Source organism: Phoenix dactylifera, chromosome 5, assembly GCF_051530095.1.
Source record: "Phoenix dactylifera cultivar Ajwa chromosome 5, Ajwa_hap1_PhDact_Kaust_v1.1, whole genome shotgun sequence".
NCBI lineage: Eukaryota > Viridiplantae > Streptophyta > Magnoliopsida > Arecales > Arecaceae > Phoenix > Phoenix dactylifera.
The window spans coordinates 3,942,252-3,959,201 of NC_143194.1; the positions used below are offsets into that span (position 1 = coordinate 3,942,252).

At 40.6% G+C, this 16,950-nt stretch overlaps 1 protein-coding gene across 1 annotated transcript; it reads left to right on the forward strand.

Annotated features, from left to right (window-relative positions):
- Positions 1–13,476: 13,476 nt before the first annotated feature.
- On the forward strand, positions 13,477–16,147 carry LOC103708672 (Pentatricopeptide repeat (PPR-like) superfamily protein). The gene has a single exon (XM_008793708.6). It carries the CDS (start codon positions 13,975–13,977, stop codon positions 15,757–15,759), a length of 1,785 nt encoding a protein of 594 aa, XP_008791930.4. The 5' UTR covers positions 13,477–13,974; the 3' UTR covers positions 15,760–16,147.
- Positions 16,148–16,950: the final 803 nt, after the last annotated feature.

Here is a 16,950-nt window from a genome sequence, read left to right on the forward strand (position 1 = left end):
GGGTAGTTTTTCTAAAATTTTAACATAGGGCAGCTTATCTCTCTCCCTCTCGAACTCGAACTTACTATTTTTACCATCTGTCAAAATCTCATTGATGTGGGGAGCAAAGAAAAAATAAATTAATCACATAATTATATTTTATTATTGGTCATTTGTCTCGATTACCATATAAAGCAAAATCAAGCAAAAAAGAAAAATGCTATACATATCCCTTGAATGCCTGCAGCCCATTGAGTCTACTTAAACCAAAATCTCCGAACACATCTGTTGGGGAAAAATGGATTGCCCAAAATACATAGACGGTACGCCGGTACGTGATGACAAGCGCAACGGCAGCTATCCTTAAGGCGCCCGACCTCAAAGCGCCAGACCTCGGCGTGCCCGACCTCAAAGCTCACAGCCTCGCGGCCTTAATCTCGGTCGAGCTGAGCCCGACCGACCTCAAGCCCCAAGAAGACCCAGTCAAAGGATGTAGCAGATCTCTCCACTCCATCGAGAATCGAGCCCCTTTCCTTCTCATCCGAGATCCAATCTCGTGATCTCCGTCTGAGCGACTGTCAACAATTAAATGTGCACGATCTCCACGGATCTCCAGCCAGTCCAAAATCTTAGGCCATCTACGACAACTCGTTGACTCACTCAATCCCGTCCAGTCATCCACGGCAACTCATTAATTCACGCGATCACGCCCAATCATGATGGTAACTCATTAATTCGCTCAGTCACATCACAGGTAATCCTGGCACCCTTTCTATAAAAAGAGAAACTTCTTTCTTTGAGGGGGGGGATTCTTTGACTTCTACATGCAATCTCTTCCTTTCTCCATAAAAGCCATTCTCTGACTTAAGCATCGGAGGACTGGCGCCGAGAACTCCGGCCAGAAGAGTGAAGGTAGCGGGACGGCACGTTCTCTTGCACTAGAGCATCTGCTCGATAGAAAGTAAGGCCAAAATCGTTGTTGGGGACAGGTGGTGGAAGTGATTCATCTTGTCTGGGGAATGGTGGCCAAGACGATGGCGGCGCATACAGGGGAGGCTCAGTGGAGTGAAGGTGGCGGCGTGTATCACCATCCGGATCGTAGTCCATGGTTTGGACTATTTAGGATGGGCGGAGATGATGAATACGTTGTTGTGTGTGCGTGTGTTTTGGGGGCCGGGGGGCTTTTTATAGGCGTATAGGGATTCCTGGGTTGGGGGATGTTGGATTGCTAGCGTACAGGCGTAAACCAGCTGGCCATACCCCCAACCCACCCAAAGGCCTCGTGAAAGGAAGGGCCAGGACATCAAAATGCCTGCGATGGGTTCCGTTCCGGATTCTCAATGAAGTGCGTCATCTGCAACGTCCGTGGTGGGGCCGGGGGCATCATCAAAGTCATTTATATCGTGTCCGGACCTCAAAGTAGGGGAGTCATCTTGCGCCTCAAAATAGAAAGTTCATCCGAACGAAAACAAGCCAGGTCGACACCGCCAAGTCTACCGAAGAAAAATAAGCCAGGTCGACATCGCCAGTTCTACCGAAGAAAACAAGCCAGGTCGACATCGCCAATTCTACCGAAGTTCTAAGAAAAACAAGCCAGGTTGGTGGCTTGTAGAATTATTATAACATATATATATTATATAATTTTTTAAATTAAAATTATTTTTTATTTATGCTACAGTGGATGATTGAAAGAGTAGTATTTAAAGTAGAAATGTAATCATATATTATGCATATTTTATAGTTTTAATTTTTTAATATAGTTTTATATTTTTTAAAAAAATAAAAAAAATAGAAAAGTAGGATTTAAAGCGATTGCCACCCGGTCATCAAGTTTTATAGGGTCATTGTTTTGTCCCTTTGTTTACAATATGGGCCTAGCATGTGGCTGAGCCGCAGAGAGATCATTCCTTTTGTGCTCTTTCAACTTCCAGACTATTTCTTTTTTAGGATCAGATTGACGAATGACGAGGATGTGTCCCCAGTCAGCGACCGCATTGGATGGTGATTGATGCGCACATGCATTTCTATTGGCACTGTTGGAAACCAGCAATTTGGATTCCATGATAGATATGCTAAGATTTAGAATCACAATAATAGTGTATTTAAGTTTGAGATATACATGCGGAAGACATATTGAATACGATTCTTCAATCACCTGTAATAATAGCGTCTGAATCTTTTCTTCCTTACTCCTCACAAAAGATAGCTGTTAATGGGACAAGCTGGAAAGGATGGAGGGCGGGGGTTTGGGTGCAATTAAAAAGTGGGGATGGGGAGGGGAATAAGTTCTGGGGGCAATTAAAGGGGGAAATATGTGGTGCAAAATGTCCCAAGCCATAATATTATCTTGAAAAGTAGGCGGAACGGGGTGGGTATATGTGATGCAAAATGTCCCAAGCCATAATATTATCTTGAAAAGGGACTCTCTTTTGCGGGCTGCATCATGTTATCGCGCTAGTTTCTTTTGGGGTCGGAGTGACGCAGAAGCGCACCTGAAGAGCGACCGCGAAAAAATATAATTTGATGATAATAGAAGAATAATAAAATTTTAAAAATAAAATTAAAAATATTATTAATAAAATATATTTAATGATTACTGATAATGTTACTATTAACATCTAACCAACAAAAAATATTAAATATATAAACTTTAATGTAAGAACTTTTATGAGTATGAATATATAACGATTCATAAAAAATGTAAATATTGAATATTAAATATAAATGTTAATATAAGATATTAATTTTCTTTATTAAATAAGTATTAAAAAAAGAAAAACCTTTTATTTAACTTCTATATCAAAATATTAATATAAGAATTTATATTAATATGAATATTAATATAATAAAAGGTTCCCGTATCTTTAACCCACACTTCTCCACGCAACTTTTCTCGTCCTTTTCAGTCAGGCGAGCGACAATAGATAATGTATCTTCATGCGCCCAATCTTGGGGGCCTGCCGCCTGCGACAACCTTCGGTATGTTAAAATTAGAATATATGCGTGGTCCGTACAGGTAATTATTTCTCAGCTTACTTCTCATAAAGAGCCAACGTTGGACTCTTTTGCGTGAATGTGGCCCACCACGGCGCTTCGTCGTCTCCACCTTTATGGATACGAACAAAGGCCACCTCCCATCAACTCGCATATATACCTTGGCTCTACTTCTTTTGACATTTCCATCCCATCCCTTTTCTTTTACGGGAGCGGCCCAATATATTTAAGTGGCTAAGTTTATTTTATCTTTGAGATTTTTTTTTTTTTTTTTATAGTGGATCTGCCCTAAGACAAATTCATAATTTTTTTTTTCATTTTATCTTTGATGCTTTTCTTGTGGTGGGCCTTCTTTGAGCCGAAATCTTAGGCGACTGCCTAAACTGTCTAAAAGTTGAGCCGGTCCTATTTCTTTGAAATGCAGATGCTTGTGCCAAGTACTAGTTTTATTAAGTTTAGCTTCTCTGGTAACATAATCTCCTAAACTTATAATGCGAACAACTTTCTTGCAGTTTCGAAAATACAATGATATTGGAGAGGAATGTAATATCTGTAGTTGGATTGTCTCTGATACATACATATAACATAAATAAGAATTGATAAAGATAAATAAACAATATAAGCACCTTCGGTGGATGAGGATATGTCATCGTCATTCCAACATTTTGTAACTTAGCCTAGCTTTTTGGTAGTCTCAAGTAGATTTTTTTAGCTCTTTCATCATCTCGGCAATTAAGAGGTAACACGTACCTATACTTGAACCAGTGCAACCAGATAAGAAAGGATGAGAAAGCGACCGAGTACAAGAAAGTATGGTTTACATCCCTTTTCTTTCATCGATGATGATAGAATTAAAGTATATGTCTCTATTTATAATAGAACTGATGAGATCCTTCTTTGTACAAGTTAGGTCAAATTTCTCTTTTAGTTCTAACACTATTCACTTTCCTAAAATAGACATGAGTAGTAGAAAAAAACTCGAAATAATTAAAATTCTACTAGAGATAGATCTCGATTCTATATCAATTTTGTCTTCTGCCTCTCTATCAAATTTTTTAGATGGGAAGATACACTCAGTCAATTTTTTTTTTGAAAATAAAATTTTTGATTTGACCAGTCCGCTTCAGAGCCCAAATGATGAAATTTTGGTCCATTTTAACCCCTTAAAGGACTGGCTCTACGATGTAGATCTCTAAAAGTTATTTGATTTCAAAAGAAAAAAATCATCTCAATCGAGCGTCGTATGACCAAATTATGGCTTCTAGAAGTTTGACGCACGATTTCAGCTTTCCAATATAGTAGATTTTGCTCTTGGATCCTATCTCGCACTACCTATAGAAACTAAAATGGTTCGCATCAAGTCCTATTATTCTTCTAGGTCATTCAAAGAGCAAAAAAAAAGTAGTTTGAGACTCTTGAAGGAGGTTTCAATTTTTAATAGCAAAAAAAGGTTAAATGATAAAAAAATTCTGATATTTTTGCAAATTTTTCAAATACAGCATATTGTTTTAAATTTTTGCAATGGGGGCAGTACTTTATTAATTGTTGCAATGCTGGCTTGTTGTCAACTAGCATTCAATTTTGCTGTTAAAGTGCCCATGTGGAAATGACATGAAAAATAACAAAAATGAGATGGAAATGACGTGGAATAAACTAAGTTAAAATGGAAATTAAAAGCTTTTGTACGTAGTTAGAGGGGAAGAAGAGAGAGAGAGAGTAACCAATACATAGAGAGAGACTCATGAGATTAGAGATCGAGGGGACTAGGGGTTCTTACTAAGAAGGTTTGCATTGTGAAATTGGGTCCAAATTAGCGTTTGCATTTCATATCTTTCTTGCTTAAAAAGGTGAGGGGAGAGATTAGGGTTTGCAATTGGAAAATTGCAATGGAAGTGCTTGGAAGCTTCAACATGGTCGACGGGACAACTAGCCTAACAAACGCCTATGATGTCTGGAGATCAAATGTCATGCCATTATCAAGTTAAAGCTGGGTTTTATGGAGTAAAAGAAAGCAGGAGGTCTCTACAATGCCGATTTTGGAAGGTCTGATCTCTCCAAACTATTAGCTAGCTAGCGTTAGGAAAGCAAGTAGTTGGTGACTTTCAATTTTTTGATAAATTTCTTGTGCATATTAAATTTCTTTTCGTAATCCTTCAGCTTTCAGAAATTTCTATTTTTTATCGAACGGAGCCTATGTTCAAACCAAACAATGCTGGCCCCAAAGAGGGATTCCCTTTTGCGGGCTGGGACCAGTAGCCCTCCCAGACCCCGTGTCCGAGCAGGACGCATCCGATCTTCACAATTTAATCGACGCCCACACGTTTCAAACTCGGAACCGCTTGGTTGAAAGTAAGGCTCCGTTCCACTGGGCTACCACCTCAGTGGCGAAGCGCACCACATTAGATAGTCATGCATTCCTATTCCCATTAGCACCTCACTCGTCCTATCAAACAGTTATAATGATGTTATTATGATAATTTATTATTTATATATTACAAAAGTATTATTTTCTTTGTTATTAATATTATACAAGAATAATATCTGCACAATACATAGAAAAATAATGAAAATCAAAATATAATTTGATGATAAAAATAATAAAATTAAAAAAATAAAATTAAAAATATTATAAATAAAATATATTTAATAATTACTAATAATGTTACTATTAACATCTCACAAACAAAAAATATTAGATATATAAACTTTAATGTAAGAACTTATATTAGTATGAATATATAACGATTCATAAAAAATGTAAATATTGAATATTAAATATAAATATTAATATAAGATATTAAATATCTTTATTAAATAAGTATTAAAAATAAGAAAAACGTTTTATTTATCTTGTATATCAAAATATTAATATAAGTGTTGATGGTGTTTTGGTTCTCTCTTATTTATGCTGAAATATGGGCATCTACAAGCAGTTCATAGTTGATGGTGCAGTCATAGAAAATGGTAACTGAAATTCTGAAAAACTTAACTCATGCTTCATTATGAGTTACCAAGACCTTATTGCTGCTTGATACCTGCTGCTGAAGACCTGCCATGGTTGACTGCTGCGTCTCTGGGAGCGCAGAGAATAACATGGCAAAGACCCTGCAGCATCCCCCATGCTGTTGAGACTTCCTCCCCACTACTGGAGATCTCTGGATGGGAGTTGATGGTTGACCGGTCGGTATCTTTGTTTGTTTAATCTGCTGATCCTTCTGCTGGATGCTCATAGTTTCTGCTTAACTTTGTGTACAGAAACAATGAATTGAAGAAAAGGGAAGAGGGAGAAACTAGTGGTAAGGGCGTCTTTTATACTGATTTCTTCCTCGGCATTGTTCTATGAGGAGCACTGGATATTGTTGCTTAGTGATGGGAACTGATGAATTCGGCGATTTGTTCGAGGTTATTTAGAGGATAAAGATGGTATTATTTATATATTTTTATTTTATATGAGAAATGATAGAATATCTGATCAGCTTTAAGCAGTATCTGGAGGGACTGGCGGTGTTTTTTATGGAGATGCTTCTAATTAATCCTCCGGTGAAGAAGCCGAATGATGACACTGCTAATGTAGACGGCTCCTAGCTTGGATTACTCATGCTAAAGCTGGAGCATTTGTCCCTACTAAGAATGTTGCCTCTGTCTTTATTGAAGTCTTACCGGGTTGGGTTGGACTGGTGGAGGCCTAGATTCAGCCCACCATTGAAAGCAGGCCCAGACCTGGCCTCCGATAGGCTTCTATTGGCCCACTTAAGCCTAGGGCGGATGGAACCTAATCATGTTTTAGAACTCTAGGTGGTTGTTTGCCCATGGGCCTAAAATCTGAGTTCCAATTCGATCATTGACATTTTTGGATTGGGCTATTGGGACTGCAGGTTCTTTGATGCCTCTGTAGGTGATCAGGCTTCTTTTGTTTCTGGTTGAATGGAATTGCCCATGTCTATCCAAGTCATGGCCGAGTGACTCCTAACATTTTAATAATTACCTTACCTCGTTTCGCACATAAGAAAATTACTTATCTGGGGCTAATGAATGGAGCAACAGTAAAATACTACTTTGTTGAGTGACTTTTATGAATGAAGCAACAACCAAATGCTACAATGTCTTACTTACCTGCTAAAAGTAATTTTGTGCATGTAATGCACATGACTAATTTTATGACTAATTTTTCAGTCAAGAGAAAGAAGAATATATGGGTGAGTCATAATCTTATCAACGAATAAATTTTGCTTAGAATCTGGTATGCAGATGGCTGAGTGAGGGATAATGATGGATGACTGCAATCGGATTAATCAGTCGAAGAAGTTATTAAGGCAAGGCTTATGTCATGCGCGTATCTTCAACCATTTTATACAAGACATAATTATCAATGCAAGAATTGTATGACATAGCATCAAAGATCTGTTGTTACTCAGTAAAGTGGTCTTTTGATGGCTTAGGATGATATGTGAAAAATGTGAAGGAGCCTGCTAGCCTGTTGGCTTATCTTCAAACTTCTACTGTTGCTTATCGTAGAGGCAGAAGGTTTTTTTCCTTTTTGTCTTTTAAGGGAATAGACTGGGGCTCAAATCGATTAATAGAATGAAGATTACATCCTCCCAAAAGAGAGAATAAAAGGGAAGAAGAAGTTTCATCACAAGGGTGAAAGTTGGATTATATAAAGGTGAAATAGGGTTTGCTTTAGTGGTCATGCCCCTTTTCTTTAGTAACTTGATGTTTTATGTTTGATTTCCTGGATGGTGCATCTCGAAAGATATTGATTTAAATAATTGTAATACAGGTGGGTCTCCTTTCTTTTCTCTGGACAAGAGTTAGTTTATATAAAATGTTATTCAAAATTTATGGTCTTAACTTTTCCCTTAATCTTACTTTATTTAGAAAGAATTGCGTAGTAGGATATCATGTATATCTTAAAGTCCATCTAACATATTTTATGAAATGACCCTCATATGAAGCAGAAGTATGCTCTCAATGTGCTAGCTATTTGATGTTGATTAAGAAAGTTAACTGAAAATCTAGTGCATGACCGAGAGCAGACCCACGACTGGCGCTTATTTAAAGCACGACTCCAAAGAAGAGGCCCTACTTGAAGAGTGAATTTCAACTAAAGCTGCGGCTAAACAAGGACAGATTACAGTAGGCCCAATTATAGCTATCCCGGTCAACGAGACCTAAACAACCAGAGCAAGGAATTTTTCCCATCACCGTCTCCTTCACAGCCCACTTCCTCTATTCCCGCCACTCACTAATTTGCTGCCTGGGGAATTTGACCATCATAAAATTTTAATTAGTGCAAAAAAAATTGTGACCTATGCTCAGCCTAATTCGAGATTGGCTTTAATTTAATCATAATCGTCAACTTCAAATACAATACGACCTTTAAAATCCAAGTTGGGACAATGCTCTAACCCATACTCGATTTATTTAAAATTTGGATTAGAAAATTTTATCCATAGATCTCATTCTAATAAAGAATTTCTTGATCCACACCTGACCAAATAAAATTGGGCCTGGTCGGGCTTTTTTTTTTTTTTTGTTGGTAAGAGTCATGTCAACTGTAAGCTACAACATTATCTTAAAGAAGTATGCGAAGCACAAAATGGTAGATGGACGTTGAGATGTTGTTTGCTGATGCGATCTGGAAGGATTGCCCGCTGAGTGTCGTAATATTATGCTCAACATTCTTGTATCTTCTTCTATCGTCGGGAGCGACTTTCGGGCATGCAATTGATGTTTTGGAGAAGATGCCAGAATATGGTCGAATGTCAAGTTCATATCGATTTGAGGGAACTGGGGGGGGGGGGGGAGGTTGGTTGAGGCAATCAAATTCTTGAACAATATGGCATTCTTTGGGTGTAATCCAAAATGTTAGAAACCATAATATTATCTTGAAAAGTAAGTATAACAGAAGCCAGAAGGCAGTTGATGCACGCCGCACGCCGAGACCCAAATTATCTGCAGGGGTTATTAGGGCAACTTTTCTAAAATTTTTACATAGGGCAGCTTGTCTCTCCCTCTCGAACTCGAACTTACCAGTTTTACCGTCCATCAAAATCCCATTGACGTGGGGAAAAAGGAAAAATAAATTAATCACGTAATTATATTTTATTATTGGTCATTTGTGATTAATTTCCTATTCTCTTGACTTAATCTTCTTTTTACTTTTTATCATATATTTTATTTTCCTTTTTCTAATGCTTTTTCCCTCTATTCCAAATACGTGCGTCCGGTTCGTGCTTGCAAACTGCTAGTCAAATCAGTCAGACAGTTGGCTTCCCGGATTATGTTCTGCACTCTAAAAAGCTGAAGAGAGGTAACCAACTGAAATGTTTTATTCAACAGGGTTATGGAAAACCCGAGAGACTTCAAACTTAAACTTTGCACTTAGTAGTCGAGCCTATAGAGTCTCCAGGTGAAGCTCTGGATTCGCTGCCAATCTAACGACATGTAGTCCGCGCGTCGTCACTTAGGTTGTCCTGCATCTCATGTAGTCCATAAATGGGTATAAGTCGGATTTTTCTTCTAGGCAATGGGTATAAAATAGTTTGGCGAGAACAAGATGTGAGAGAGAGAGAGGTACGGAGAGAGAGAGAGAGAGAGAGAGAGAGAGAGAGAGAGAAAGAGATAGAACCTGGTCGTTTGTAAGGCCAGCGTCGCATGCCATGTTTTCGACACAGCTTTTTAAACGTTGTTACTGACAAGTTGAGCTTTCGTGCAGCGCGATCTCTGGGGAAGTCGGTATACTGTTCTAGCTCTTCCCTAGTCATATTCTTCGTCCGCTCCCTCTGCAAAGAAAATCACACAACAACGGACGGTAAAAGTTAGGAAGAAGGTTGCCCAAACTCAGATTACTCACTATAATAAATAATAAATCGCTCGAACATGTGGCATTGTAGCGCGCCATCCTGATATAAAACTCGGGCATACGAGTTACTGAAGCATTGCTCTAAGATAGCTATTCATCTTCCGAGCGAGATTTTCAAGCGTCCAGTGACCTATTTTAGTTAGACTAGTATTTTTTAGGGGTGGCAATCGGGTCGGGTCAGGCATAAACAGGTCGGGTCAAATACAGGTCGGGTCAGAAAACTATAAATCTGAACCCGACCTGTTTATTAAACGGGTCAGGAATTACAAACCTGAACCTGACCTATTTATTAAACAGGTAACCCGACCCGACCCGTTTAACCTGTTTAATAAACAGGTAACCTGTTTACCCAATCCGACCCGACCTGTTTAACCTGTTTGCCCAACCTGACCCGTTTAACCTGTTTAGACCTGTTTAATCTGTCCAACCCAACCTGTTTAACCTGCCCAACCCGACCTGTTTAGACCTGTTTAGACCCGTTTAACCTGTTTAACCTGTTTAACCCGTTTAACCTATTGAACCCGTTTAACCTGTTTAGACCTGTTTAACCTGCCCAACAGTTAAACGGGTTAAACGGTTTAAACGGGTCAGACATCTAAAACCCGTATCCGACCCAATTAATAAACAGGTTAAACGGGTCGACCTGTTTACGACCCGAACCTGTTTAGGCCAAACCCAAACCTGTTTATGGCGGGTCGAACACGGGTCGGGTTGGCGGGTCGGGTCATATTTTGCCACCCCTAGTATTTTTGTTTGGTACGTAAATGCCAAGTGCATAGATTGCATCTGATAATTGAGTACCTGGGCTGCGAGTCCAGTCTTCTTGGATCCGGTGAGACCACCCCTCCCTTCAGTTCCAGTAACATAGCCTGAACCAAGTTGTGATGATCCGCCTATAATCATCAAGACAGAATTAGGAAAAAAAAATAAAGGGATAACCGGAGAAAACAGTGGACCAATTGACTCCTTATGGAAATCACAGTCACCATGATAAAACTTCCCTTGTTTTAAAACCAACCTCGTGAGGCGTACCCAATTCTCATGATAAATAAAAGTACACTTTCTTTTGTATCTTACCAAAATCTGTCTCCGGAAGCAAGTCAGATTCTCCGATCAGCGACTTGGTATTGTCGACTGTCCGGGACGGCTCGTTCTCTTGCACTGGAGCAGCTGCTTGATATGAAGTAAGGCCAAAATCGTTGTTGGGGACTGGTGGTGGAGGTGGTGGAAATGATTCATCTTTCCGGAGGAATGATGGCCAAGACGTTATTTGTGGATCAAGGGGAGGCTCAGAGGAGTGTAGGTTGCGGGACGGCACGTTCTCTTGCACTGGAGCAGCTGTTTGATAGGAAGCAAGGCCAAAATCGTTGTTGGGGACTGGTGGTGGAGATGGTGAAAATGATTCATATTCCCAGAGGAATGATGACCAAGACGTTATTAGTGGATCAAGGGGAGGCTCAGGGGAGTTAAGGTGGCGGTGTGTATCACCATGATCCGGATCGTAGTGCTCTGAGTTGTCCATGGTTTGGACCATTCAGGATGAGTTGAGTCGGCCATTAGTGGAGATGGGGATGATATATATAGGAAGCCAGAAGGGTGGGGGAGGAGGATTTTGGCGGGCTTCGTCCAAGTTGCGCTCATTCAAAGTTGCGCCCGGACCTCATTAAAGAATGAGGCATCGTTTTACGTCGGTGGTAATAAATTATGCATCGCATCCACACGTCCCATGTGAAGCAAAAGTAATATTAAAAACAGAATTTATCAATATGTTATCAATTTTATTCTTTTTACCAATTTTTAATTAATTTTCAACATAAAAATTATGAATTCGGCCAATCCTCATCTCTAGATAAGAAAATTATTAGATTTAAGTAGATTAAGAGGTAACACCTATACTTAAACTGGTGCAATTATATGAGATAGGATGACAAAGCAACCGGGCCGCCGGTTGACGCGTTCAAATTTGTGCACTTATTTTTTAAAAAAAAATAATTAAGAGACAAATGCGGTGTAAACAGAGCTGCCGACTACAGGAGACTTTTTTTTTTGGCAAGAGTTACGGCTATGCCCTCCTGCCCTATCCTGCTAATAGCCCATCTCAATGGACGGGCGGAATTAGATGCCCCATCCACCTCCGTCCCACTTTGACGTCGGCATGTAAATGAAAATTAGCGTATTGGCAATTTCTTTTTTAATTAAAGTCCAAAATATTAATAAATTTTTAAATTATTTTTTATATAAAAAATAATAAGCTCTAAAAGTTATTCGATTTAAAGAAGAAAAAAGCATCTCAATTGATCGAGTTATGACCAAATTACGAGAGAAGATGAAGGTTAGTGCACTATCAATGTTATTCATCATGGTGTAACACAGTCAGCCTCGGAAACTTGCCGTGTGACTTTGTAAAAACCGACTATACATTGGTTCCTCGCACAAAGCAAGTTTGCACCAAGTGGTACTATTTTGAATAAGTTGGCAACGGTATGATGAGAAAAGAACCAAATCTCCATACAGTTACGTAATGAGTGACGTGGTTCTGAGCCCCACTACATGGACTCTAGAGTCAGATCAACTGTAGGATTGGCTTATTTTTTACTGATTCAGCTCTTGACGGGATCTCGTGCTGACATCATTCCTAGTTAGCCTTGCCAGTAGAAAGGAGCCCCTTCAGTTAGACAAGCAGTTTGCCAAACATAAACTAGTATCATAAACCAATGCATAGTTTTTATAATCTGGTACCATGCAGCTAACCATCAACAGCAAGAATATATAATGAATTCTCTAACATGTATGGTGGTTAAAACATATTGGTGGCTTTCTCTGGTCCGTCAAAATCAATCTGTAACCGTGAGGGCCCGGCCAATTGACTGGCCCGCTCACGGTTGGGCCATTGGGCTGGCCCAAAGAGGAAGACTCCGACTGGGAGTCTCCCTCGTCCCTGCTTCCGATCGCGATCACGATTGGAAAAGATGAGATCCCAAGCCAAATCAAACACAAACAGCTTGGATTTTCGCCTATATAAGATCCCCCATCCTTTCTTTTGAGATCCATCAAAAAAGAAGGGTTTTTTGTTCTCGATTTCAAGTTTTCTTCCCGAGAGTATTCTTCCATTTTCCATCTCTTCTTGTTTTCCTTTGTAGTTTGGGCTTTAGATTCCAAGGTTTTGAGCCGGTGATCGCCAGAGTTCTTTTCGATTTATAGTGGATTTCGATTTGAACCATATTCTGTACTATCTACAATGATTAAAGTGGTTCACATCGAGTTCTATGATTCTTATAGATCATTCAAAGAGTCAAAAAAAGATAGTTTGAGATTCTTAAAGGAGATTTCAATTTTTAATAGCAAAAAGAGGTTAAATTATAAAAAAATCCTTTTTTTTTGGAAACACGAAAGAGGGGGGGGGGGGGGGGGGGGGGGGTGGCGGCGGGAGAGTATTTTATTAATTGTTGCAATGCTAGCTTGTTGTCAACTAGCATCTAATTTTGCTGTTAAAGTGCTCATGTCGAAATGACATGAAAATTTGAAAATGGCGTGGAAAATAACAAAATGAGATGGAAATGACGTGGAATAAATGAAGTTAAATTGAAAATTAAAAGCTTTTATACATAATTAGGGGGGGGGGGGGGAGAGAGAGAGACAGAGAGAGTAACTGATACATAGAGAGGGACTCATGAGATTAGGGATCGAGGGGACTAGGGTTTGCACCAAAGAGAATTGCGTTGTGAAATTGGGTCCAAATTAGCGTCTCCATTTCATTTATTTCTTGCTAAAAAGGCGAGGAGAGACTAGGATTTGCATTTGAAAAATTGCAATGAATTCACCATGGTCGATCTAATGGCCCCCCTGTATCGCACTCTTTCTATCCACATACGTGGACGGTGCTGGATGCGATACAGTGTTCCCCAGTAGCGTGGCGATGTTGGCCGTTCCATCATGGTCACCAGGGCGAACCATGGCCACACTATCAATACTGGCCATGTCTTTGTTCCCCTGCCACCCAAAACCCAAAACCCTAAACCCCGCCTCCCGCTCTCTCTACTCCTCTCCCAGTCGTATCCAACGTTATCCGAGGTTTCTTCCATAGATATAACCTCCACCACAAGAGAGAAGAACACATTGGGTAAGTCCTCCATAGAATGGATGTTTTGGCGCCCCCCAATCCCCTCCAAAGCCCCACCCCACCCAATTCTAGGTTTAGGGTTCTCCTTTATCCCATCTCAATCCCCTCCTCCCCTTCCCTCAGTTCTTTCCTTGGCTTCGAATCCCGCCCCGAAACCACGAGTCCCAGCCGGAGAAAACCCCGAGTTCGAGCTATCTCCGCCGTCTCCGCCGCCGCCGCCGCCGCGCGCCGCAGAACGTGGAACGACCGCTTCGCCAACGGCGGGCCCTCCGACGACTTCGACGCCTTCAAGAGCAACGATGGACTCCGCCGCCTCATCCGGAACGGGGAGTTGGAGAAAGGCCTAGCCTTTCTCGAGAGAATGGCGGGCCGGGGCGCCGTCCCCGACGTCATCCCCTGCACCAGCCTCATCCGCGGCTTCTGCCGCGTCGGCAAGACCAAGAAGGCTGCTCGGGTGCTCGCCATCGTCGAGAATTCCGGCGCCTCCCTCGACGTCATCACCTACAATGTCATGATCGGCGGGTACTGCAAGTCCGGCGAGACCGACAACGCCCTCCGGCTTCTCAACCGAATGAGCGTCGGCCCCGATGTCGTCACCTACAACACCATCTTCCAGAGCTTGTGCGAGAGAGGGAAGCTCAAGAAAGCACTTGAGGTGCTTGACGGTATGCTCCAGAGAGGCTGCACCCCTGATGTCTTCACTTACACTATTTTAATCGAGGCTACATGCAAGGGTAGCGGCGTGGGGCAGGCTATGAAGCTTTTGGATGAGATGAGGTCGAAGGGTTGCACACCCGATGTCGTTACTTATAATGTTTTGATCAATGGGATTTGCAAGGAAGGGAGATTGGATGAGGCGATCAAGTTCTTGAACAATATGCCATCTTATGGGTGTAATCCGAATGTTATAAGCCACAATATTATCTTGAGAAGTATGTGCAGCACAGGGCGGTGGATGGATGCTGAGAAGCTGTTGACTGACATGGTTCAGAAGGGTTGCTCCCCAAGTGTGGTGACTTTCAATATTCTGATCAATTTCTTGTGCCGGAAGGGGTTGTTGGGGCGTGCAATTGATGTGTTGGAGAAGATGCCAGAGCATGGCTGCACGCCAAATTCGTTGAGCTACAACCCATTGCTGCATGGATTTTGTAGGGAGAAGAAGATGGAGAGAGCTATTGAGTATTTGGATATAATGGTGTCAAGGGGGTGTTACCCGGACATTGTGACATACAACACTTTGCTCACTGCTCTGTGCAAGGATGGGAAGGTTGATGTTGCTGTTGACATGCTTCATGAGCTTGGGTGCAAGGGCTGTACTCCTGTCCTGATTACGTATAACACTGTCATTGATGGGCTTTCGAAGGCTGGGAATACTGAAAAGGCTTTGGAGCTTTTGAAGGAGATGGTGGGAAAGGGTCTCCGTCCTGATATTATAACTTATTCATCCCTTGTTGCTGGTCTCAGCAGAGAGGGTAAGATCAATGAGGCAATCAGGATATTTAATGAACTGGAAAAAATAGGTATTAAACCAAATGCAATAATTTATAATTCAGTTATCTTGGGGCTCTGCAAATCCCGGCAGACGGATCGTGCTATTGATTTCTTTGCTTATATGGTGTTGAAGGGTTGTATGCCCAACGAATCGACCTACACTATTCTCATTGAAGGTCTGGCTTATGAAGGGATGTCTAAGGAGGCCTTAGAGTTGCTAAGTGAGTTGTGTTCAAGAGGAGTTGTGAAGAAGAGCTCCATGCAGAATGTTGTTGTTAAAAGTATAGGTACAAGCAAGCAGATTTCTTGAGATTTTGGATGCGTCACAGATAATGGCTGTCTGCAGATCACATTGATTTTTTTTTTCTCTGGCAACTGACTGAAATCATTTGCCAGTTTCCTGCATCAGCATAAGAAAGCTTCGACGGTCATGCGAGTCGAAATCTATCCAAGATCATTGTGCACTTGAGTTGTGCATTTTCATAGACCATGGGCTTGTTAACATATTGTACATTTGCGGTCATGTTGGCATGCCAACTCCTGTTTGTTCAAACAACTTCTCATGCTGTTTTGCTTTGCTTAATGTATACTTTTAAGGCACGGATGCTAACATGGATTTTGTATTGTCATTGGTTCAATTTTGTACCTCATTGTATGTACTGTTTCTTTCATGGATGCAAATCTGAGAGCTTGGGTAACTATGTGCAGTGTTCAACAGCTGTGTCGAGGCATGTTGGACCAGTCTCATTTTCGAGAAGGTATCAGTGTGAGTGGCTTCAGTATTTTGTCCTGAAGCTGTTCTGTCTTCATTAACTTTTTTCTGCCTATTTTCTTGTGAAGTTCTTAGTTCTGTTTGGTGTAGCATTTCATTCTTATCTGCTTATGGTGAACTTCTGTTGGCATATTATTCTCTTGCTCTTATTGGCAGATGAATGTGTTTCGAAATGGCCAGCCAACCAAGACTTCATTTTCCCAATTTTCTGCAGATTTTTAATACAAGATACGGTTTTCTTCACTTATTGTCAAGCAATGCACTCAGTTCATGTGCTACTGCTGTCTATTTGTGCAGTGTTTTGTATAAATATCAGATCATTTGTTTTCAAATTTTAATGAGATCTATCTATTTGTTTTGAACCCTATTTGTTTTTCAGAATTAGAGTCAAAGTCACAAATTTTGATTATATAGCTAAGATATACAAAGATAATGTTTTATTTAATCATGTCAAACCAGTCTAGTTTTGTTGATGTATCGACATTAAGCTATTGTTGAAAACCTAAGTCTATTTTGAACTCGAGTACCTCTCCTTGGAAATCCTTTTTTTCTCTTACGAGTAAGCCTGTCCTTGTAAATGTCGACCTAACCTAATACCTGCCTACAGGCTGCCGATTATTTGCTCCTTATGCGTCACGTGATCAAGATTTAGCATCCTTTGCTTTAAGATGACAAGAAGTATTTTGTTAGAAAGCGGTCCCAATTGCTAACAGTGCGAAGTGGAATGCT